The sequence below is a fragment of the Arvicanthis niloticus genome, chromosome 12, assembly GCF_011762505.2.
Source record: "Arvicanthis niloticus isolate mArvNil1 chromosome 12, mArvNil1.pat.X, whole genome shotgun sequence".
In the NCBI taxonomy this organism is placed as follows: domain Eukaryota; kingdom Metazoa; phylum Chordata; class Mammalia; order Rodentia; family Muridae; genus Arvicanthis; species Arvicanthis niloticus.
In genome coordinates, this window is record NC_047669.1 from 4,236,028 (window position 1) to 4,257,503 (window position 21,476).

The window sequence follows — 21,476 nt, forward strand, 5'->3', positions numbered from 1 at the left end:
TGGAGTTTGCTGTGTAAACCACATTGACCTCAAACTCACAGAGTTCTACCTGCCTCTGTCTCCCAAGTTCTAAGATTAAAGGTGTGAGTGCCTCATCATGCCTAGCCGTCAAGACCCTCACAAACAAACAAAACCAACCAAACAAAAAACCCAAAAGAAAACCAAAAGCTTATTACTGCATGTAGGTGTGACCATGGTGTGTGTGTGTGTCACAGTGCGTTTGCGGAGGTCAGAGGATAACATGGGATCTGATGATCTCCTTCTGCCTTTTGTATGGATTCTGTAAACTAAGCTCGGGTCTCCAGGTTTGCACAGCTTACCTGGCCCACACTGTTTATCTGTTTAGTGTGGGGTTGTGTATGTGGAGGCCATAGGACCACTTCCAGGACTCAATGTTCTTCTATCCTGTGGGCTCAGAGGTCAGATCAGGTTGGTTGCTGGGCTGGTTGTTACCATCTTGACCCGCTGCGGCACTGGCTCAGGTTCTTTCTTTTGAGACTGGGGCTCATGTAGCTTAGAGTGGCTTTGAACTCACAGTGTAGACAAAGATGACCTTTAACTTCTGATCCTTCTGTCTGTATCAACTGGCTTCTGGAATTACAGGCATGCCCCATCATGCCTGGCTACTTTTTCCTTAAAAACAACAACAGCAAAACATTTTTATTGCTTTATTTGTTTATTCATACACACATATACATACACTTATGGTATGACACACATGTACAAGTTAGAGTACAACTTCAAAAATCAGTTCTGTCCTTCCGTCATGTGGGTTCTGGGGATAGAACTTGGGTCATCAGGCTTGGCAGCATGTGCCTTTACTTGTGGACCCTTCCTTTGTTTTCTTTTTATGGCTGATACATAACACACCAGCATCTCACATTTTGTTTATCTACTCATCCATGGACAGGCATTGTGAACTGCATTGCTGTGAGAGTGGTCCACGGATGCTGTGAGAGTGGTCCACGGATGCTGTGAGAGTGGTCCATGGATGCTGTGAGAGTGGTCCATGGATGCTGTGAGAGTGGTCCATGGATGCTGTGAGAGTGGTCCATGGATGCTGTGAGAATGGTCCACGGATGCTGTGAGAGTGGTCCACGGATGTCTGCTTGACTCCTGCCCTCCACTCTCCTGAGCATGACACTGGAATTGTTGGCCTGGAAGTGAATTATGATTTTCAGACTTCTATCAGTAGTTCAGTGCTGTGTTCCCACTGGTGGTGTTCCCACTGGTGCTGTTCTCACGGATGGTATACTGGAGTCCTCATTGCTGCGTCCTCACATTTGAAGAACAGTGATCTTAGACAGTTTATATCATCTAATAAGGAAGTCTCTCCCAGAAGTGGAAAAGCAGAGTCCAAGAGTCTTTGCTGACAGGCTGGCTGTACCCTGTCCCTTATGCTCTGCTGCCAGCTTCCCCCTCATTCCCATAACTTGGGCATTGACAGCGTTTTTTTTTTTTTTTTTTTTTTTTTTTTTTTTTTTTTTTTTTTTTTGACACAGAATGGAATGTCCCTCTTCTCATTCCCAACGTGCAGCTGTAATTATTGCCTGCAGTCCTCCCTCACACTGAGGCTGAGTCCTTACTGACTCATGATGACTTTCACTGGATTACCAGACTGTGATTTGCCTTGTTTGTTTTTTAAGACAGAATTTCTCTGTGCAGCTCTGGTTGTCCTGGAATTCACTCTGTATACCAGGCTGTTCTCCATCTCCTGAGTGCTGGGATTAAAGGGGTGTCACACACCACTGCCCTACTTGTGATTTGCCTTTTGTAAAAAGATTATTTATCAGCCAGGCTGTGGCCTTTAATCCCAGCATTTGGGAGGCAGAGGCAGGTGGATTTCTGAGTTCGAGGCCAGCCTGGTCTACAGAGTGAGTTCCAGGACAGCCAAGGCTACACAGAGAAACCCTGTCTCAAAAAACCAAAAAAAAAAAAAAAAAAAAAAAGAAAGAAAAAAGAAAAAAGAAAAGAAAAGATTATGTATCTGTATGAGTGCTTTGTCTATCTGTCTGTATGTCTGTGTACTACATAATGCCTGGTACCCATGGAGGTCAGAAGAGGGCATCAGACCCTGGAACTGGAGTTATGGGTGATTATAAGCTACCCTGTGGGTGCTGGGAATTCAACCCAGGTCCTCTGCAAGAGCAACAAGTGCTCTAAAGCCCTGACATCTCTCCAGGCCCTGCCTTTTGTCTCCTGACTTTTCAAAATATTTATACATTTGTTTAGATTTTAAAAATTATTTTTTTGCAGTCCAGTTGTTGCCCCTCCCAGTTTTTCATTTGTTTGTTTGTTGGTTTGTTTTAAACAGCCTCACAGTGGGGTCCAGCTTGTCTGGAACTCACCATGCTGCCCAGCTTGACCTCAAATCTGTGATTCCCCTGCCTCGGCTTGCCAAGTGTGTAGTGCCACTTCCCCTATTTCTCAAATTCTTATGTTTTAAATGATTTTCAGTGCTGAGGACCAAACCCAGGCCCCTACACATTCCGTGGAGATGCTCTGCCACTGAGAGGCATTCCCACCCATAGTTTTAATTTTTATGTCAGCAATTAGCATTGTCTTTTAGATCATAATAATTTCTAGGTGTGGCGAGATCTGGACTTGATGCAGGGCTTTGTACCAGGAAACAGTTTCTCCCTACTGACCTCCAGCCTCAGGCCCTTGTCTATTTTCTGGCTTTGTCTGTCTGCTAGGTTGAACACACTTTGATTCCATGTGTCATCTTTTCATGTATTTCCTGGCTTCCTCTGAAATTCAGGGTGTCTCTCTGTGGATAACCCCGTGGTCCTTGGCCTTGTATGTGGCTGGGCCCCCTCCCCTCATCTCTTTTTTATCTTCCAGCTGGTTCAGATATCAGAGATGGTCCTGTGTTGCACACCATAAAGATTCTTTGTAACTTAGAGATGTACAAATGGGTTTTTCCCCTTTAAATGTAACCTAAATCTCTCTTTGTTCTTAATGGCTTTTAGATTTATTACATGTTCAGAAGGGCCTGTCCCGCCTCCAGCATGGTTTTTGGTTTGGTTTGGTTTTTAGTCACCTCTAGCTGGATGTTTTTTTATGTTCGGGGCCTGTTGCCCTTGCCTGTGGAGATGGATGGCTGCAGTGCCTGCATAACCCTCTGCCTTCTACAAGCATGCTGTTGTTCATAGCTGCTAAGCTTGCCTGGCTCCCTCTCTGTTTCCTTTGCCCTGATTCTTTGGGTGCCTCTTACTCTCCTGCCTTCCCATAATGCTCTGTGCTGAACCCTCCATGAGCCACACTGAAACTGCAGTGGCCCTGGAAGCTAGCCCTCCCTGCCCCTTTCTTGTCTAGTCTGGGCCCCTTCCTGGGCTCAAGTTGTTCTGTCTCTGAAGGCCATGTCTGGCCATGTCTCCAAGGACCAGAATTTTCTGAGTCTAGTCAGGCCCATTCTGGGAAGCTGACCCAGTGCTATGCAATAGTGTGGCCCAACAAGAAAGCACCCCCAACTCCAATCCCTAGTAGCCTAGAGATGGGACCTCCCCACTGTGACTATGCACTGGTGGCAGCCAGCTCAGCTGGTAAGATATGGCTGCAGATATTTTAGTCAGGAACAAAACTGCAATGTTTATTTTCTTCAGAAAAAAAACATTTAGAGTTTTTTTTTTTAAGCTCCTTCGTGTAGATGGAATCTAGGTATGTTATTGTTTAAGAAAAAAGTGTTTGTGGTGCATCAGTCACCCGTTTAGTTCTGAACATGATTTATGTGAGGAAATGGTTTTTTTAAAAAAAAAATTAAGCTGGAGATATATCCCTGTACGATGCTTCTGTGAAAATGCGGCTTTGTCCGGCTGTTAATGCAAGTTGTAACAGTGCGGCAGGGAGGCAGTGTGTTTACATGTTACATTCCTCCGTGCAGTCAAAATAAGCCTGGAGGGTCTACAGTAGCATTCTGTATTTTATCAGCTTGGGCTGGGGCAGAGGGGGAGGCCCTGCTCACACTTGGAGGGGCTGTTTCTGCTAGATTTATTTGCCTTATAAATATCCCCTGTGTTTATTTTAACTCGCCTTTAAAATGGAGCTGAAATTAATATGGATCCCAGGGCTGTCCCTATGGCCCCAGGGTGCCTTCCAGAGCCGGGTGACACTTTGACATGTCTCATCAAGGAGGCCAGGTCAGCAGCCAAGGGTGCATGGCACCTCTGGGCCTGGGCCTGCGCCTGCAGTGGGTACTGTCTGCTGAGGAAGAACCATCTATGTGGTCTAGCCCCAGATCCTTGGTGGAACCCAAAGAACATTCAGAATGTTTCTTTTCTTTTGTTTACCTGGCAGAGGCAGCCCCCAGGACTTATTTTCTAGTGCATGCATATGGGGAGTGCTGGCTAACACCAGCTACATGAGGGGAGCTGAGCTCAGCATGGGGACTATACCCATCTGGGCTCCCAGGATTACCTCCCACTGCCTTTGCCCCTGGGCATCAAATGAGGGGTCCCTTTCCTCCTTAGATGACATCTGGGTCTCAGAGAACCCAGGGCTAGCCAGATGGCAGAGATGAGCACTTATGTCTGGGCCCTGTCTATAGGAGACATGGTTAAGTGATAGTCTTCACCTTGCAGCTGGGTGCTGGACAAGCTGGCCACACCTGTCAGCTGATGGAGCACCTGGCTAGAACCAGGGTGTTAGCAACTTCATAGTGAGCACCCCTGAGCTTGCAGAGGTGGCTTCAGACTCCTTGTCTTATCTTAGAGGGGCTGAGGCTGAGCAGTATGGGGCTCAGGGTAGGACTGCAAGTTGGCACCTGCCCAGTCTTGGTCACCCAGCCACCAGTGTGTGCCTGGCTTGCCTTTTCAGTTGCTCTTTGACTGCCAACATCCACAACAGGTTGGAGGAGGGAGGCCAGAACACACAGCCCCTTTGGGGAAAGCGGGTGATGAGACATAGGTTGCTGTGGCAGGTACCACGGCCAGTGTGGGTGTGGAAGGTGACTGGTGCTCTGTGGAAAACCTGTCCCACCGATGTAGCAAGGCCTGGCAATGGGAGGAGTGAGAAGACGGGCTTGCTCCTTTGCCCTGCTTTAGGGAGGTTGCACTTGGCATTGGGATTCATGGGCTTGAACTGGGTATGTAGTGACAAGGCAGCAGCAAGTGCTAGTAGCCCTGCTCCAACCCCTCAGGCTCAGGCTGTCTCTCTGCACCCCCACACCCTCAGGAAACCTCTGTGCTCCACAGATTCTCAAGCCTGACTCCCAGCTGACCTGGTCCAGCATTCCTGACTCCTCTTCTGTACTTCTAGATACCCAACCATGAACCAGGGTCCCACAGTCAACCTCTTCCACATCCTGTTGCCCCCAGCAGGCTCATCAGTGGGTGCTGTTGCTGGGTTCACTGTTTCTGGGTCCGGAGCTGGCACGCCAGGATGGTGAGGACGCTGCATGAGTGAGCCCCTGCCTCAGCAGCGTCTCCCACGCTGGGCCTGAGACCCAGGGGCTGAACTGCTGTCCCCAGGTACTTCTTCCTGATGTCCCCTCACACTGCTTTAGGTCTCCAAAAGGTTTACAGCGCTTGGGGCCAACCTCTCCCACTGTTTGTCCCATTTCATTCAGTGTCCTGGCTACACACCACACTGCCCACGCCCATGCACCCGTGCCAACCCGAGGCTTTCTGTCTCTGCACACTAGGAAGCTGAGACAGTGTTTTGTGCTTTGAGCAGGGTCTGTAGTGCAGGCGAGTGTGGACCCTACCGTGCAGCCAGCCCAAGCCAGCCTTGATGGCATGACAAGCCCCACCCTGTCCCACCTTCCTGAGTGCTGTGACTATACGCGTGAGTCGGCATGCCCCACCAGAGTGTTTTTATAATGGGCTGATTTAATGCTGTTGTCAGAGTTGGTCATGGAAATAGCTTTGCTCTGACCCTCATAAAGTCAGGAAGCTGGCCAAGGTATTGGTCCATTTTTCTCCCATCCTGAGCACAGGAGATGGGAAGGCACATTTTATGGAGAAGAGCCTCTTAGAGTCATGGCTGCATAGTATTCTCATTTTCTGCTCAGCTTCTGTTTCTATATCATGTGGTAGTCTGCTGTAGCAGAAGGGAGAGCAGCTATCAGCCTAGGACTTGATTCTCAGCTTTTGGCTTGTTTGCCTGTGTGGGGCAAGGACTTTGGGTAGCTTCCACTACTTAGGGCTTGGGGGAGGGGTGGTTAGACCCCTCAAGGGTTGGGTGCTGCTGGCAGGTTGAGGCAGATCTGGAGCCAGCTCCACTGGGATGCAGGATTGTGGTGTCTTCTCTCAAGTGCTGCTTTCGTGGAGTGTCTGGAGCTCTGCAGGTTTGACTGGCACTTCCTGGACTGGCACTACTACCAAGGAGCCAGGTGTTCCTGTGAGACTGTCACCTGTGTGGGTGTGCCTCCTGGAGAGAAGATTAGGGTCCTTGGCTGAGAGGCAGACTGTAAGCCTAGCTTCACAGGTCTGTGTTAATGCCCTTGTGTCTGCTTCCTCCTGCTTTCAATTCTGACAAGCAAGCCACCCTGTGATTAGACTAATCTCATGGTAGTCACGCATCCATGGAGAATGCTGGCACACTAAGAGGCACAGAGACCACCCCCACCCCACACACAGATGGGGTTCAAGGCTACCAGGGTGTAGGATGTGACTACTGCTGAGTGAAGAGCTGGCCTCTGATTTTTAAGTGTAGTGTTAAGTCCCAGGCTTCCCAACTGCCTTCTATACTGCCGACACTGCTGTCCCCCAGCTGCACTGGTCCTGGATGCGTGTGGCCAGTAGAAGCCAACCTACAGCTGCCAGCCTCTCTCTGGAAACTGACTCAGGATCTGGAGGCTTCATGTTTTGTCTCTGCTTTTGTTCCAATGTTTGTTTGTTTGTTTAAGACAAGGTCCAGGCTGGCTTCAAACTCACTGTGTAGCTCAAGCTAGACTTGAACTTATGATCCTTCTACCTCCACTTCCCAAGTGCTGGGATTATTGGCATATGTGGCCATTCCTAGTCCTTGGAGTTCTTGTGTTCATCTTTCAAAGAATAAACATTCCCATTAGTTGGTCAATTAGAGGGAGAGGTGGAGTAAGAAAACCAATGCTGACTGTCATCATAGCTCATAAAACAAATGTCCCAAGGTCATTGTCCATTCAAGCAAGATGGGAGCTTTCGTAGAGATCTCAGTACACACTCTCAAGGCTCCCCACCCCCAGGAATGTGCCTGCCTGTGGCTGTCTATCTTTCCTGTGTGTGCTCTGGAGTTGGCAATTTAGACTTGGTGGCCTGAGGGCTGGGGGCACCTGGGAAATGGTGCCCCACCTTCTGTTATGCGGCCACCTCAGAAGGAGGTGCTCATGGGGCTCTGCCAGAGCAGATGGTGATCCCTGGCTGCACGCCCACCCATCTCCTAGACCCAGCCTGCTTTGTGGGAGGCTGGGAGGCACACGTGGACTACAGAAACAGAAGAATCAGATCCAGGAGACTGCTTGCTGCATGCTCAGCAGTGTGGTAGGAGAGCCTAGAAATGGGGGCTGGGGGTTACAGCTGGCTTGGGGAGAGTCTGAGGGGAGCTTGAGATAAATGGAGAGGCCCAGGCATCAACAGAAGGGCTACAGTGATGTTGCCCCACTGGGCTGGGGTCTCCATAGTTTGTCAGGAGGTGTGGGCTGGGGACAGCTCTTTAAGGAGTTGAGAGCAGAGGCATGGTTTGTTGGATGCTCACAGACTTTCTTACCATCCTTCCCACAGGCGAGACAGGGTGATCAAAGCAGCTCGATTCTGTTTGCAGCTCAATAACTTGTAGTTTCGTATCTTAAGTGGCTCAGAGCTCTTACATCAAATGCAAGTGTTAGGCTTTATACTTTGGAAAGCGTCTTTCCTGGAGACACACTGCACCTGTGTGGGCGTGTGCAGGGGGTGTTTTCAGGGCCTGGAGAGCACCTCTGTTCTCCTGGCCTGCTGGGGTTCCCAGGATCCACTGTCCATATTCATCACATGCTGAGTGCAGTTTTATGACCAGCTGGGGCCATCTTGTACTCAGCCAGTAAGTGTGGTTCTGTCCCCAGCTCCTGTGCAGAGCCGTAAGCCAGATGGTTCCCGCAGGGCACCTGCACGAGTATTCTGAGGGATCCGCCGCTTTTTGAAATGGAATTATATCATTAGTCCTTGCCAGGATTAGTACTGACATCAGGCTTATCCGTCCTTACATCACCTGCTCGTGTTCAAAGAGTGAAGGGTGATCTGACAGCCCACCCACGTGCAGCGCCCTGGCTGGGAATCCTTTCTTCCTCAGTCAGTCCTTTTGCAGGAATGTGCACACATGTGCCTATGTGCTTGTGCGTGGGTATGCCTATGAGAGGATGTGGACATGAGTGTGTGACTACATGTTTATGCCAGTGTGTTTATAGTGTGTATGTGCATGCAAAGGACTTTGTTTCATGTTTCTGTATGTGTATGAATATATGCATGTGTGTACGAATGTATGTACACGGATGTGCAGTGTGGAGCTGGCTACAAGAGAGCATTAAAATGACTGTCGTTACAGTGTCGTGTCCTGGCTCTGGCAGGGAGGCAGGGGGATGATCTCTCGGCCCTGGGCCCAGGTGTTGTGGTGTTGGGGAGACAGTCATGGGCCCTGGTCATACATAGCTGCTGCTTCCCATAAGCTACTGTCCCCATTCTGGTTCTCTTGGTGTCCTGGGTCATCCTTGCTTCCATCCTGGCTCAAGACGTTCTGAGGAGCCTAAGACAAGACTCACCTGTGGTCAGAAAGAAACCTCATGCTTCTGAGGGTCATCTCTCAACATGTCTCCCAGGGCCTGGAGTTGCCTAGGCTTTCCACAAGCCAGGTGTTACTTATCACTGACCACGCACCCTTCAGCACCAGGCAATTTGCTGGTTCAGTCGCACTGTTTGTGGTGTTGTATTTCATAGCTGTAGCTGTTGGGAAGTGGGTTCTATACCTCAGTATCCCCTGTTTGAACAGTCTGCTTCCACTCTCATTGGCTTATGAGTACCTGGTATGAGCTGCGAGGCTCATCTTTGTCCCAGCCTTGGAACACAGCGTGTGGCCTGGCTGGTACTCACTTAGTGTGCTCTCTGCTGGTTTTCTCTGCAGGTTGGTGGTTGGAGCCAGTTGTATCCTTTGCCATCTTCAGGAAGGATGCTTAGCCCCTTCCCATTCTCCCTCCCAGAAGATACTTTGTTTTCCTGTGTGGAGACTCAGCTGGACCGGTTAAGAGGGGTTTGGGCCCAGGGAACTGTTTGAGGCTGACCTTTGAAGGCTACTGCTTCCTGAGGCTCACACTAAGCCGGCTGGAGCAGCTGGAGAGAGCTGCAAAGCAGCCAGGAAGGCTGTGATGAGCATCTCCCTGGAGAGCAGCCCTCATCTGACCTCATTCCTGCGGGAGAAGCAGTCAGATCAGGAAGGGTCAAGAGGGGAACCCTGAGGGGCTTGGGGTCAGGACAGGATGTGGGAGGAAAGATGAAAGCCCCAACTGGAGTCTCAGGCTGAGCATAGGAGCCCAGGCAGTGCTCTGTGGCTCTACCCACAAGGCTCTTCTCCCTGATCTGGCCAGCAGTTCTCCACTGAGCCTCCACCCTCTCTCCTGGAAGCTGAGATGAAACACCAGAGCCAGATGGAAACCCCATGGAGGCAGAACCCTGTCTGGCCTGTGGGTGCTGTTGAGAGAGCTTGAAGCTGTGGCTGGCAGCTTTATGCACCTGAGACCTGGGGTTAGGGAATCTCTGCAGCTTTCTTCTTCTTCTTTTTGGGGGGCTGGGGGGTTCTGAGACAGGGTTTCTCTGTGTAGCCCTGGCTGTCCTGGAACTCACTCTGTAGACCAGGCTGGCCTCGAACTCAGAAATCCGACTGTCTCTGCCTCCCAAGTGCTTAAAGTGATTAAAGGCGTGCGCCACCACTGCCCGGTGTCTCTGCAGCTTTCATCAGAGGCCTCTTCCAGTGCTGAGCAGGAACACGGGACCCTGGGTTGTTAGAGCAGAGCCAGGGTCTTTGGCCCCTCTGCTCCTCTCACAGTCAGTTAGTGTGCCTTAGCCTGCTGCTGAAGATGTGGCCCTCGAGTGTGCTGGCTTCCTCACTGGGATTGGACTGGATACCACTGTCATGATGCGCAGTGTCCCTCTCCGAGGCTTTGACCAGGTAGTACCCAGGAGCCCCTACGCCCACCTGGGCTCTGCTTCTCCCATGAGGTCATACCCTTGTTTGGCTACCTTACCCTGCCCCAAGCAGGTGCAGTTATAGCCTTGTGGAGAGGCCTAAATCCTTTGAAACAGTTCCTTCTTGGCACCAGCCTATCCTCCTGGCACTTGAGAGGCTAAGGCAGAAAGATCTTCTGAGTCCAAGAGTGGAAACCAGCCTGGGCAGTATTTCAAGCCTATCCCCCCAAAATAAGCCATTCATTAAAATCTAAGTTTGAGGTTGTCACTGAGATGTCAAATATGCTGTGTCCTCTGGTTACAGAATGAACTGGACCCATGGTCTCATGACCCCTGACCCCATCACCCCACCCCACAAATGTCTTTCCATCTCATGTAACTGAGCATGCAGCTTCATCCTAAAGCTGTGCCACCATAGCTGCAGGTGTACATGCCAAGCCCCTCTACAGGGACACAACATCTGGAGAGTCACGAGTGTCCTGCTGCCAGGGGATATGTTGGCAGCCGACAGGGTGCAGATGTAAAGGGGCCTATAGAGAGGAGGGCTGCAGTCTCAGGCCACGTGCTGACAGACCCACTGGGCACTGAACAGTAGTTCCCTCAGAGACCTGCATGGCTGAGCCATCCGGCATCTGCTGGCATGTAGAGAGCCAGGCAGCTAATGAGCCGGGTCCTGTGTTTGGACAAATTGAGATGCAGTCCCTGATACTCCAGGGCTCCTCCTACATGTAGTCCTGCACCAGCCACCTTGCGAGGCAGATGTCACAGGACTTAAATGGTGGTTGTTATGCCCTTCAAGAAGCTGTGTCTAGTCTCTGCTGTTGGCCTGGGGACTGGCCTCAGCTGCAGCTAGGCTGGCGAGACCTGGGGCCTCTGAGCAAGGAGGTGGCTGCAACACCTTTGCCAACCCCCAGTCTGGGTCTGCACTGCTGTCTCTGCATTTCTTGGGAGTCAGAGTCTTCTGAAAGTCCCCCTACCCCCACCTTCCTGATGTCAGTGAGCGGGTATTGGTGACAGTCAGTGCGTACTGGGTGGGGAGTGGAAAGCCAGCTAGATGAAGTGAAGCATGAGCCCATGGGATTCAGATTCCATGGCCCACAGAGGAGGCTGAAGGCCGAATACATCTTCACAGTGCTCTTAGAGTCTGAGCCTAGGATCAAGGAGGAAGCTGAGAGAGCTCCTCTGACTTGGCGAGGGGACCCGGAGGTGAGGGTGGTGGCCACCCTGCCTGCCTTCTTCTGTGGGCAGAACCCTTTTGGGGCCCTGCCAAGGCATTGAGAACAAGGCAGAGGTTGGGGCCTCTTGATACCTGTTGCTAGTAGTAACCTAATCCTCATGGTGTCTCTTTGTGCTTTGCAGCAAATGTCATCTTTGGTCACAGAGCATATGGAGTCTCATGGCACCCGGTTCCTAAAAGGCTGTGTCCCCTCCCTTATCAAAAAGCTCCCAACTAACCAACTGCAGGTCACTTGGGAAGATCATGCTTCTGGCAAGGAGGACACAGGCACATTTGACACTGTTATGTGGGCCATAGGTAAGGATGCGGCGAGCCACACAAACACCATATTTCCTAGAGGAGAGGCCTTCGCCTTCCTTCCCTCGACCTCCTGGGTCCTCCATTATGCTGGCTCCTAAGCAGGTTGGCCACTGCCTGGCATACCTTGCATGCGACCGTGGAAGCTAATGGACACACTGTCCACATCTGGCTGTCACAGACACACCATCCTCTTTTTTCTCCCATTGCCACATGATATTCTGGAAACACAAATCATAAAGGAGATTTGTTGGTGCCATCATTTAGCAAAGGTGTGTGAGGCCTTCCACACCCTTCACAGACTGCTTATGAGGCTTCCGTAAAACCTAGAGAGTCCTTCTAGGGCTTAAACCTTGATACATTTATCTTTAATGAATTAGATGTTTGCTTTATTAACATTGTAAATTCAAGCTAGTTTTTTTGTTCCTTCACTTTGAGGCAGTGTCTCACATAGCCCAAGATAACCTTACACTCCATATGGACCCAAGGGTGAACTTGAACTCCCGATCTTCCTGTCTCTGCTTCCCAAGGACTGGGACTACAGGTGTGCACACCACGTCTGACTTAAGCCAGCTGTTTTTCTCATAAAAATAATGTGTAGAGAGCTGCAGAGACTATTAATTAGTTGGTGGAGAGCTGCAGAGACTATGAGTTGGTAGAGAGAGAGCTGCAGAGACTATTATTAGTTGGTAAAGTGCTTCCTGCTTAAGCACGAGTTTGCTTCCTAGAACCCAAACTAAAAAGTTGCGTTTGGCGGAGCCTGCTTGTAATTCCAGAGCTGGGGAAGCAGAAGCAGGTGGATCCCTGGGGCTTGCTGGCTAGGCAGCCTAGTCTATTCAGTGAGCTCCAACTATGCCTCAAAGAACAAGGTGGACAGCCTGTGAGGAGTGGCACCTGAGGTGGACATCTGGCCTTCACACAGGCATGCATACCTGCGCATGCACGCGCGCGCGCGCGCACACACACACACACACACACACAGGCATACCTGCACACGTACATACATATCTGCACACACATGCATGCATACCTGTACACACATGCAAACTACACACACACACGTTTTCGTAGGAATACACAGTGACATTTTTAATTGTGGTCATGCATAACATAGAATGCTCTATTTTACTTACTCGGTATCTAGCCCAGAGGCGTTAAGGGCATTCACACTACTGTGCAACCGCTGCCATCTGTTTGCCAAGCATTGCCCACTCTGAAGCCCCTTACTTACCGCACGAGCGTCCTCCTGCCCAGGCCCACCACTCCACTCTATCTTAATTTGATGATTCCAGGAACTCATAAGTGGACTCATACAGCATTTATCTTTTTGTTCCTGGCCAGAGTCACTTATCATAATGTCCTCAAGGTTTACCCATGTGCTAGCATGTGTCATAATTTCCTTCCTCTTCAGGGCTGAACAGTTCTGTTTATCCACTCAGTTGTTGATGGACATGCAGGCTGCTGTCACCTTTAGGTTATTGTCAGCGATATTGTAGTGAACACACATGTCCACAGGCTAGCTGTCCTGATACAGGCACAGGATGTGGCTCTTTAACCTGGGTTTGTCTAGCGTGGCCCAGGCCCAGGCTTCACACCTGCGCATGCGCCTTGGCTGTCACGACATAGCCCTGCCTCATCCTTCCCCTTCCATGAGTGGCAGGCCCAGTTTTTCATGGGGTAAAGGCCTAGCAGGTGTGGCTGTGTACTTAGCAGTCGCTGACTTTGCTAGATCTATGGCCTCCCTAGATGGACCCCACTAGGGAGAAGGAAGGGATAGCCAGGGGAGTGCCTCTGGGGCCTGGGTCTAGTGATGAAGGTTGTGGAGGCTCAACCAGAAGTCAGTGGGAAGAACAGAGATGCATTCCTGTCACAGGCATGCTGGGAGACCAGGGCACTGTGGCCATGGTGAATGGGGTTCCCATTGGTGAGGGTAACGTTGGCAGAGCACACGTGAGCATCCCTGCCTGCCTCTGCGGAGCACGTTCTAGTTTGGGCTTCTTGTTTTCCTAGCTTCCTTGGGAACTTGCACACAACACGGGGAAGGCCTGGAGCAATAGAAAATGGTCTCACCGCTTTGTCCCAGAGTAGCTGGGTCTCGGGGGTCTGCCTGGTGTGAGCCAGGGCTCAGAACCAGATCACCCTCAGATGCCTCTTTTGGCTCCATCTCAGTGAGGCAGGTGGTCTCCAGTGTGCCATAGGGGTTGCTTAGGACACAACAGGCCCTTGACTGGGGCTTCCTAAGCAACAGGGTCGTATCACAGAGCAATATGCTTCCGGATAAACTTTTTTCTGAGTTGTTCAAATGCCTAGCAATCAGAATGAGAGTCAGGAAGCAGTGGTGCACTAGGAAGACATAGCCAGGCAGACCTGTGTGAGTTTGGGGCCAGCCTGGTCTGTAGGCTGAGTTGCAGGACTGCCAGGGCTACACAGAAAAACCCTGTATTGAAAAATGGAAAAAGAAACTGAGGTCGAAGCCAGAGGAGCTGGACCAATGGGTCATACCAAGACACAGGAGAGGGGTGAGCCTGCATCTGAGTGCCCCAGCACAGGAGAGGGGTGAGCGTGCATCTGAGTGCCCCAGCACAGGAGAGGGGTGAGCCTGCATCTGAGTGCCCCGACACAGGAGAGGGGTGAGCCTACATCTGAGTGCCCCAGCACAGGAGAGGGGTGAGCATGCATCAGGCACAGGAGAGGGGTGAGCGTGCATCTGAGTGCCCCAGCACAGGAGAGGGGTGAGCCTGCATCTGAGTGCCCCAACACAGGAGAGAGGTGAGCATGCATCAGGCACAGGAGAGGGGTGAGCCTGCATCTGAGTGCCCCGACACAGGAGAGGGGTGAGCCTGCATCTGAGTGCCCCAACACAGGAGAGGGGTGAGCATGCATCAGGCACAGGAGAGGGGTGAGCATGCATCTGAGTGCCCCGACACAGGAGAGGGGTGAGCCTGCATCTGAGTGCCCCGACACAGGAGAGGGGTGAGCATGCATCTGAGTGCCCCGACACAGGAGAGGGGTGAGCCTGCATCAGGCACAGGACAGGGGTGAGCCTGCATCAGGCACAGGACAGGGGTGAGCATGCATCTGAATGCCCCAGCATTCCCTTATCCAAAGACAAGGTTCTTAGTCACACTGTGAAAATTAATTTTTAAATACTATGAACCGTGCAAAAGATTAGGTGACATCTTTTTGTTTGGTTTATCTTAAACCTCTGTTTTGTGTTTTTTTTTTTTTTTTTTTTTTTTTTTTGCTTGTTTGTTTGTTTTTTGAGATAGGGTTTCTCTGTGTAGCCCTGGCTGTCCTGGAACTCACAGAGACCCTCCTGCTCCTGCCTCCTGAGTGCTGGGATTAAAAGTATTCACACCAATGCACCATCACGCCTGGCTCTGTCAGACCTTTCTAAGCAGTGAGGAGACAGCTTTGTTCTTGCCCCACCCCAAGGTTCTCTGTATCTCCCTGAGGGCACACACAACCCTGTCTTATTTTTGCTTGTTTGATTTGGTTTTTGAGATAGGGCCTCTCTACATGTATATAATCCAGGCTGATTTGAACTCACAATGTAGCCCAAGCTAGCCCCAAACGTGCAGTCTTCCTGCTTCAGTCTCCAAAGTCCTAGACCCACCAGAGTGATTCACCGTGCCCTCCGTCATCTTGTTGGACCCTGTGGCCAGATGCTATTGGACAGCTGTGGCTCATGGAGTAGGGTCTGTGCCTTTGCAAAGCCTGAGTCTCCTGGCTTCCAGGGGGCTTCGCATCAGGCAGAGCCTCCTCCACTCCCCTCACCCCCCCCCTCGGGGAATCTGTTCTACTTTTTGTGTGTTCAAAAGGAGTATCCCCAGACAGGCTGCAGGGCGATTGATGCTGTGGGTAGAAGCTTTTCCAAGTCCTTGGCCTCTGACCCTTCTTCCCCAGGGCTGTGGCAGTGGCGGCAGCGGTTTCTGGCACGCCTTCTGGGTGGTGGGGCTGGCGCTCGGGCATGTGCTGACTTCACCACCCCCTCTGAGCCAGGCTTTGTAAACATTCAGGAGCCACTTCCCATTTGAACAACTGGGAATGTTTTTTGCTGCTTGTACTGATAAGCCTCTAACGAAGCTTGCTTTCTGCTAGCTGTAAGATGATGCACTCTAGGAGGTTCAAATAAAACAGGGTGGGGTGGAGGTGCTGCATGGCTGGTACCTCAGACGTCTCTGTGGATTGTGCTTTCCATCCAAGCAAGCAGCTGATACTGTCCCAACAAGCTGAACTTTGAAGGACATTTAATAAAAGGTATGGATACCTGTCCAGCCTCCCATGAGGTCCATGGACAGATGGCCTCAGCTCCTCCACCCTGACCAGGCCAGTGTAGTTGGTGAGGTTGCAGCAAAGCAGTGCTCTACTCTGGAAGCCGAGAGGGCCAGGCAGTCTTTCCCCACACAGCCTTGATCTGCAGTGGTGGATTAAACACATTAGCAGTTAAAGCAGTTAATTGCTGTGCAGGGGCCCCTCATTGTTTGTCTCTGAATCACCCGCCCACACCAGGTGTCTCAGATAATAGACTGGGAACCTCAGCGAGGAGGATTTCCTGTCTGCAGATGTGCCGATTACAGCGCTGAGTGAAGACAGTCAGCCTGCACAGTCCAGGCAGGCGGGATCTGCGTTGCCTAGCCTGGAGTTAACCAGTTGTAGCCTGAATCTCGGTGCTGTCTGGGGAGCTGGCCTGGGACAGCCCCTAAACCCCAGCAGATGCCTTCCTGAGGCCGAATGGTTTTAAGGAAGGCATGTGGAGCCTCTGGGGAACAGCCTTGGGAATGGAACTAAGACTGACCTGTTCCTCTAGGCTGCCAGAGCACATCCAGACAGTTTTCTGTCCCTGCCCAGGATAGACAACAGGGCTGTGGCACACCCATTCCTGGGTCACAGGATTCCTTCCCAGCCTGTGGAACAGAGCCCTGCTGCACCTACATAGTCCTAGTTATCATAAGAGCTGGAGACAGCAGTGTTCCTGTCTGTGGAACCTGCCTACAGTGGTGACACCTGGGCAGGAGCTTACCCCATTCTCACCCTAGGCCACTAAGCAATTTCTTCGTCTTTGGGCTTCCTCTTAGACAACCTAGCATCTTGTCTTCCCCATCATCATATTCTTCATGAATGAACTCCACATCTGAGTCCCGGAAATCGTGTGAGGGCAGCCAGACAGTCCTGACTATTAGGTATTGGAGCCAGACTTCCAGCGTCCACCTGACCCCACGTGGAGGTTATATAGGTCACCCACACTTGTGCACCTAGCCCATGACCAGGGAGGCAGGGCCAGGGAAGCTGTGTGAGGACACCCAGTGCTTGGGGGCCTACATCAGCCCAGGGTGAGCTGTATGGTCTGGCTCTCCTTCCTACCCAGGACTATCTATTTGTATATATGCAGATTTCACACCCATACGACAGTTACACAAGCCCTCCCCAGCGCTGAGTGCCAGGCGCCAGGAGAAGGGGTAGGAGAATAAACAGAACCAAGCTCAAGGCTGGACATTGATCACCAGGAATGATCCAAGCTCAGCAAAAGGGAAGGGGCAGCTTTAGGCTGCCTGGGAGTTTTGAGGGATGTCTTGGTCCCCAGGACTGGGTGCCTGAAGATGGCCAGAGCATGCATACAGCCTGGAGTCCCCCACTGTAGTGGGGCCCTCGAAGCTGTAGGTGCGCCTGAGCTGTATTGAGTCAGGGCTATGATAGAAAAAGAGAAAGATAAAGAGAAGAAAAGAGAGAGGGGCTCAGGAGTAGACATATTTAACATGCTGGAGGGGCTGCAGTAAGTAAATGGGTTACTTCTCCCCCAGAACTAAGTATATATGATTAAACAGATAAGAGAGCTGGCCTGTGACTCTCACCTGTAAACCCTGCACTTTGAGGCAGAAAGATGGCAGTCGAAGGGGAACATGAGCTAGATGAGAGTTTGGGGCCAGCCTGGGCTACAGAGTAAGATCCTACCCAACATATCACCCCCTCCAAAAAAAATGTCAAAGGCTAGAGATAAAACTTAGTTGGGGCCGGGCAGTGGTGGCGCACGCCTTTAATCCCAGCACTTGGGAGGCAGAGACAGGCAGATTTCTGAGTTCGACGCCAGCCTGGTCTACAGAGTGAGTTCCAGGACAGCCAGGGCTACACAGAGAAACCCTGTCTGGAAAAACCAAAATAAATAAATAAATAAATAAATAAATAAATAGATAGATAGATAGATAGATAACCACAGAGCCTCAATGGATAAGGCAGGCAATAGGCCAGGGTCAGCACACTTGAGTACCACCGGGGCCTCATGGGACTGTTGGCTAGGCTCTCCACACAGACATTCGTGGCCCTCAGACTGTTAAGATCACAGTGTATACCTCTCTGTCCAATTATGTGCCACCTGGTGTGGCCATATCAGTCTGGACCGCAGCCCCTCACTCACCCTCCCTCTTCCTGCTGGCACTTAAATCTCACCTCATTTCACGGATTGCCCTTCCCTGGTGGGAACATGTGCTGTAGGCAGGCATGAAATTGGAGGGCATGCTCGTTTAACTAGCATGGATCAGAGAGGCGCAGGGTGCTGTGGCCTTCCACCTGCACAGCCTTTATCCCGCAGCTTTATCGCGCTGGTAAAGACTGAGGGCTGGCTGCCTTAGGCAGTTGGCCTGCAGCCCTCTCTAGCCACTCCTTAGGGTAAGGTCAACTATTAAGGGTGTGTGTGTGTGTGTGTGTGTGTGTGTGTGTGTGTGTGTGTGTGTGTTGGGGCGATTGTAGAAAAGTCAGCCAGAGCTTGCAGCACAGTCTCTTGAGCAGATGGCCCTGGGCCTAGGTCTACATTTACTCAGAGGAAAGTCTACATTTGAGCACTCTCCTTGTAGAAGGGTTGGCAGAGCATCATGTATTGATTATATGTGAAGCTCTTAGGCAAAGGCAAAGGCAGGGAAGGATTGGCAGTTAGCAAAAGAAATGCTATTAACAAATGGGAGGCAGAAAACAGTTGTATTACTCAGAGTGCAAATTAAAACAGCACCAGAGTGTTAAAAACAAAGCAAATGGACAAGCACTTGCCATAAGTCAGGAAGCCCCATCCTCCCAGCTAGCTTCCCTTCCCTTGAGTGTCAGTGGCACTTGGCATGGCATGGGCCAGGTCTCCTTCCTGGTGGAGCCAGGCAGTAGAGCACAACAAGCCAACAAATGTTCGGGACTATGTTGCCACCAGCACACTAGAGCTCCGGCTGTGGGTCCAGCAGGGTCTGGAGTGGCACCGAGCAGAGTGCAGACGGCCAGCCACAGTTCAGCCTGGCACGTTGGCTTGCACTTTGCTTCTCATTTTATGAGCGTGTCACTGGGTCTAGAGCACCTGGAGCCAACTGCTTAGGTGGATGGCCACTGGGTGTCACCTGCACCTGTTTTCTACTTTCCTTGGGTTCCAGACCTGAGTTGAGGAGATGCCTACAACTCTGGTGGGCCCTCAGTGCCAGCAGGGAGATTGGACTCAGCTCTGATCACAAGGGAGTGAGCAGAGCTTTAGTGAATTGTGAGGCTAGGCCCTAGGTCACGGAGCCCAGCCTGCTCCCTGTGGTCAGAGTTAGTCTCAGCCTCAGTGAACAGCTCCACAATATGGAATGCCTGGTGAGGGATGGCTTCTCTGGCCTCGGGGCCCACACCATTGCTGACAACAGCTTTCTCAGTGTGGCCATGGCTACCTCTCTTGGCCCTTCCTTCCCTTCCTCTACCATCCGTTCCATAAGCAGTAACAAACCGCTTGCCACACGTTAGCCAAGCTCTTTGCCACACTGAGTTTCTCCTCTACCCAGCCAGCCAGACGGCTCCTCACACTGCAGACTTGGTGCACATGCCTGTGTACTTCCCAAATGTGTACACACGACACATCCTGAGAAATCTTCGCTTTGCAACAGACCGTGATGGGCACTTAGCTCCTCCCCTACCGTTCTCGCCTGGTACCACTTCCAGGTGTATGTATGGTGTATTTCACCCAGCCTTCCCAGAAGATTATTTCAGTGCTAAACATTTCCTCTGGCACAGTGGCACCAAGGCTGTTGTAATGCTGTGGCAGTGTGTATGGAAATAAACCTGTTTAGAGGCGCAGACCTGCTGTGCTACAGTCGCCTGTAGCATTCAGGTAGTGGGTGTTGTATGCAACTGTAGCCTAGGAACAAAAGGGCTCACATGTACCACACAGGTCTTCCTGGGGGGGGGGGGGTCTAGAGCATCTAGGTTTGTGTGAGAATACTTGCTCTTCACACTATGATGAACAACTCAGTGACACATTTATTAGACTGTATTTCTGTCATTAAACATCATTTAATTGTATTTTTATTTCCATAAGGACCTTGGTACAGGGCTTCCTTGGCATCTGCAAGAGCGGTAGTTGCTATAGTTACCACAAGGAACACAAAGAGATGTTCTTGGCCTCACAGGACCAGATGGGCGTATGTGTATCATGAACTTAGTTAGCCAGCAGCAAAAGCAGCCTACCAGCTTTTCCCTTGGCCACCGCAGCTCCAGCGCGATTACCAGGAGGCAGTGAATGCAGCAGGCTGAACCCAGAAACTAGAGAAGGGACCCGAGGATTGAACCACAGGCCCCTAAGCTACTGAGCCTTTACCTCCTCCTATGTGCTCCAGCCCTACCCATAGGCCCAGCTCCTTCCTCTGTTGTGGCCTCCCACTGCCTGAGTCTAGGCTGATCCCCATGGTGCCTGCCTGCCCACAACCAGTTCCTGTGGCTGAGTAGTGCCAAGAGGCTGGAGCCAGGCCCAAGCCAACTACAGCAGCCAGGCTTAGCTGAGTCTCTGTGTTTTGACTTCCTCATCCAGCAGAACAGCTGGAGACTTAAAGATTCATCTGCCAGATGTTTAGGTGGGCGCCACCCACTTCCTGGACATTGCAGACTGAAGTCTAGCTCATCCCAGATACCAAAAGCTGTGGGAACTATGCCTTTGATGCCAAGTCACCTCTGTCAGTGGGGAATTGTTTTGAGCTCCTGAGAGGCGTAAGCAGTCTGTCTCTGGGGGACATATACCTGCTCAGGGGCCACAGTTATCTGAACTCAAGGCAAAGGGGACCTCCCCTGTCAGCTGAGCTATGATGAAGCTCACCTGCTACCCTCCCTGAAGGCCCAGAACTGTGTGGAGCATGAGGGGACAGATACACTGACACCAAGAGAAACAAGCCTGTCCCTTCCCTGTCCTGAGCTTTGTACCCAAAAGCTGAAGCTGAGGGTGAGCATGGTGCGGTTTCACTGTCTGAAAACCTGTTTGCTGTGAACAGCGTGCTGGACAGCTACAGGGGTGTGCAGGAGAGGGCAAGCTGAGACCTGTGCTTTGGAGACCTGGCTGCCAGCCTTACTTATTCACACCATTACTGGCTCCTGGTGAGAGGGTTGCAAGCCTACTCTGAGGGTCTGGGCAGGGCATGAATTTGTTGGCTCCAGTCAGCATGCTCCTTGCACGGCACATGCTGCAGGCTATCCTGGCGAATTCTGGAGACACAGGGCCTAGTCTGTCCGTGCAGATAGTCTTTGGTGGGAGGTGACACTTGGAGCCTGTCTAGACGATGCTTGCAGGCAGACAGGAAGGAGCAAATACTTCACAAGAGTCCTGGACATTTGGGGGAAGTGTAAGAGTGCCCTTCCAGTAAAGAGCCATGTGAGGAAGTACCAGCCAGTTAGCTCACATGGGGCCTGCATGGACCCAGATACCACAATTTATACAGATAGAACAGCCACCTCCCTAGGGTCACCCAGACACTAGTGTCTTTCCTTTGAGACATGCTACCTTTCTGGGGGACTCTTATCATGATTTTCTGTGTCCTTGCAGCTTA

The 21,476-nt window shown here is 51.3% G+C and overlaps 1 protein-coding gene and 1 long non-coding RNA gene across 3 annotated transcripts in view; both read left to right on the forward strand.

The window, feature by feature from the left end:
- Positions 1-21,476, forward strand: part of Txnrd2 (thioredoxin reductase 2) — a 54,171-nt gene that overhangs the window by 18,537 nt on the left and 14,158 nt on the right. For both annotated transcript variants that reach the window (XM_034515349.2, XM_076942608.1), the window contains exons 9-11: positions 9,070-9,089; positions 10,019-10,110; positions 11,487-11,661. In XM_034515349.2, the coding sequence (XP_034371240.1) occupies positions 9,070-9,089; positions 10,019-10,110; positions 11,487-11,661 (287 nt within the window). The remainder of the gene's footprint in view (positions 1-9,069; positions 9,090-10,018; positions 10,111-11,486; positions 11,662-21,476) is intronic.
- On the forward strand, positions 9,096-9,996 carry LOC143443998 (uncharacterized). The gene is made up of 2 exons (XR_013113453.1): positions 9,096-9,686; positions 9,891-9,996. It is a non-coding gene; the product is annotated as an uncharacterized LOC143443998 (long non-coding RNA).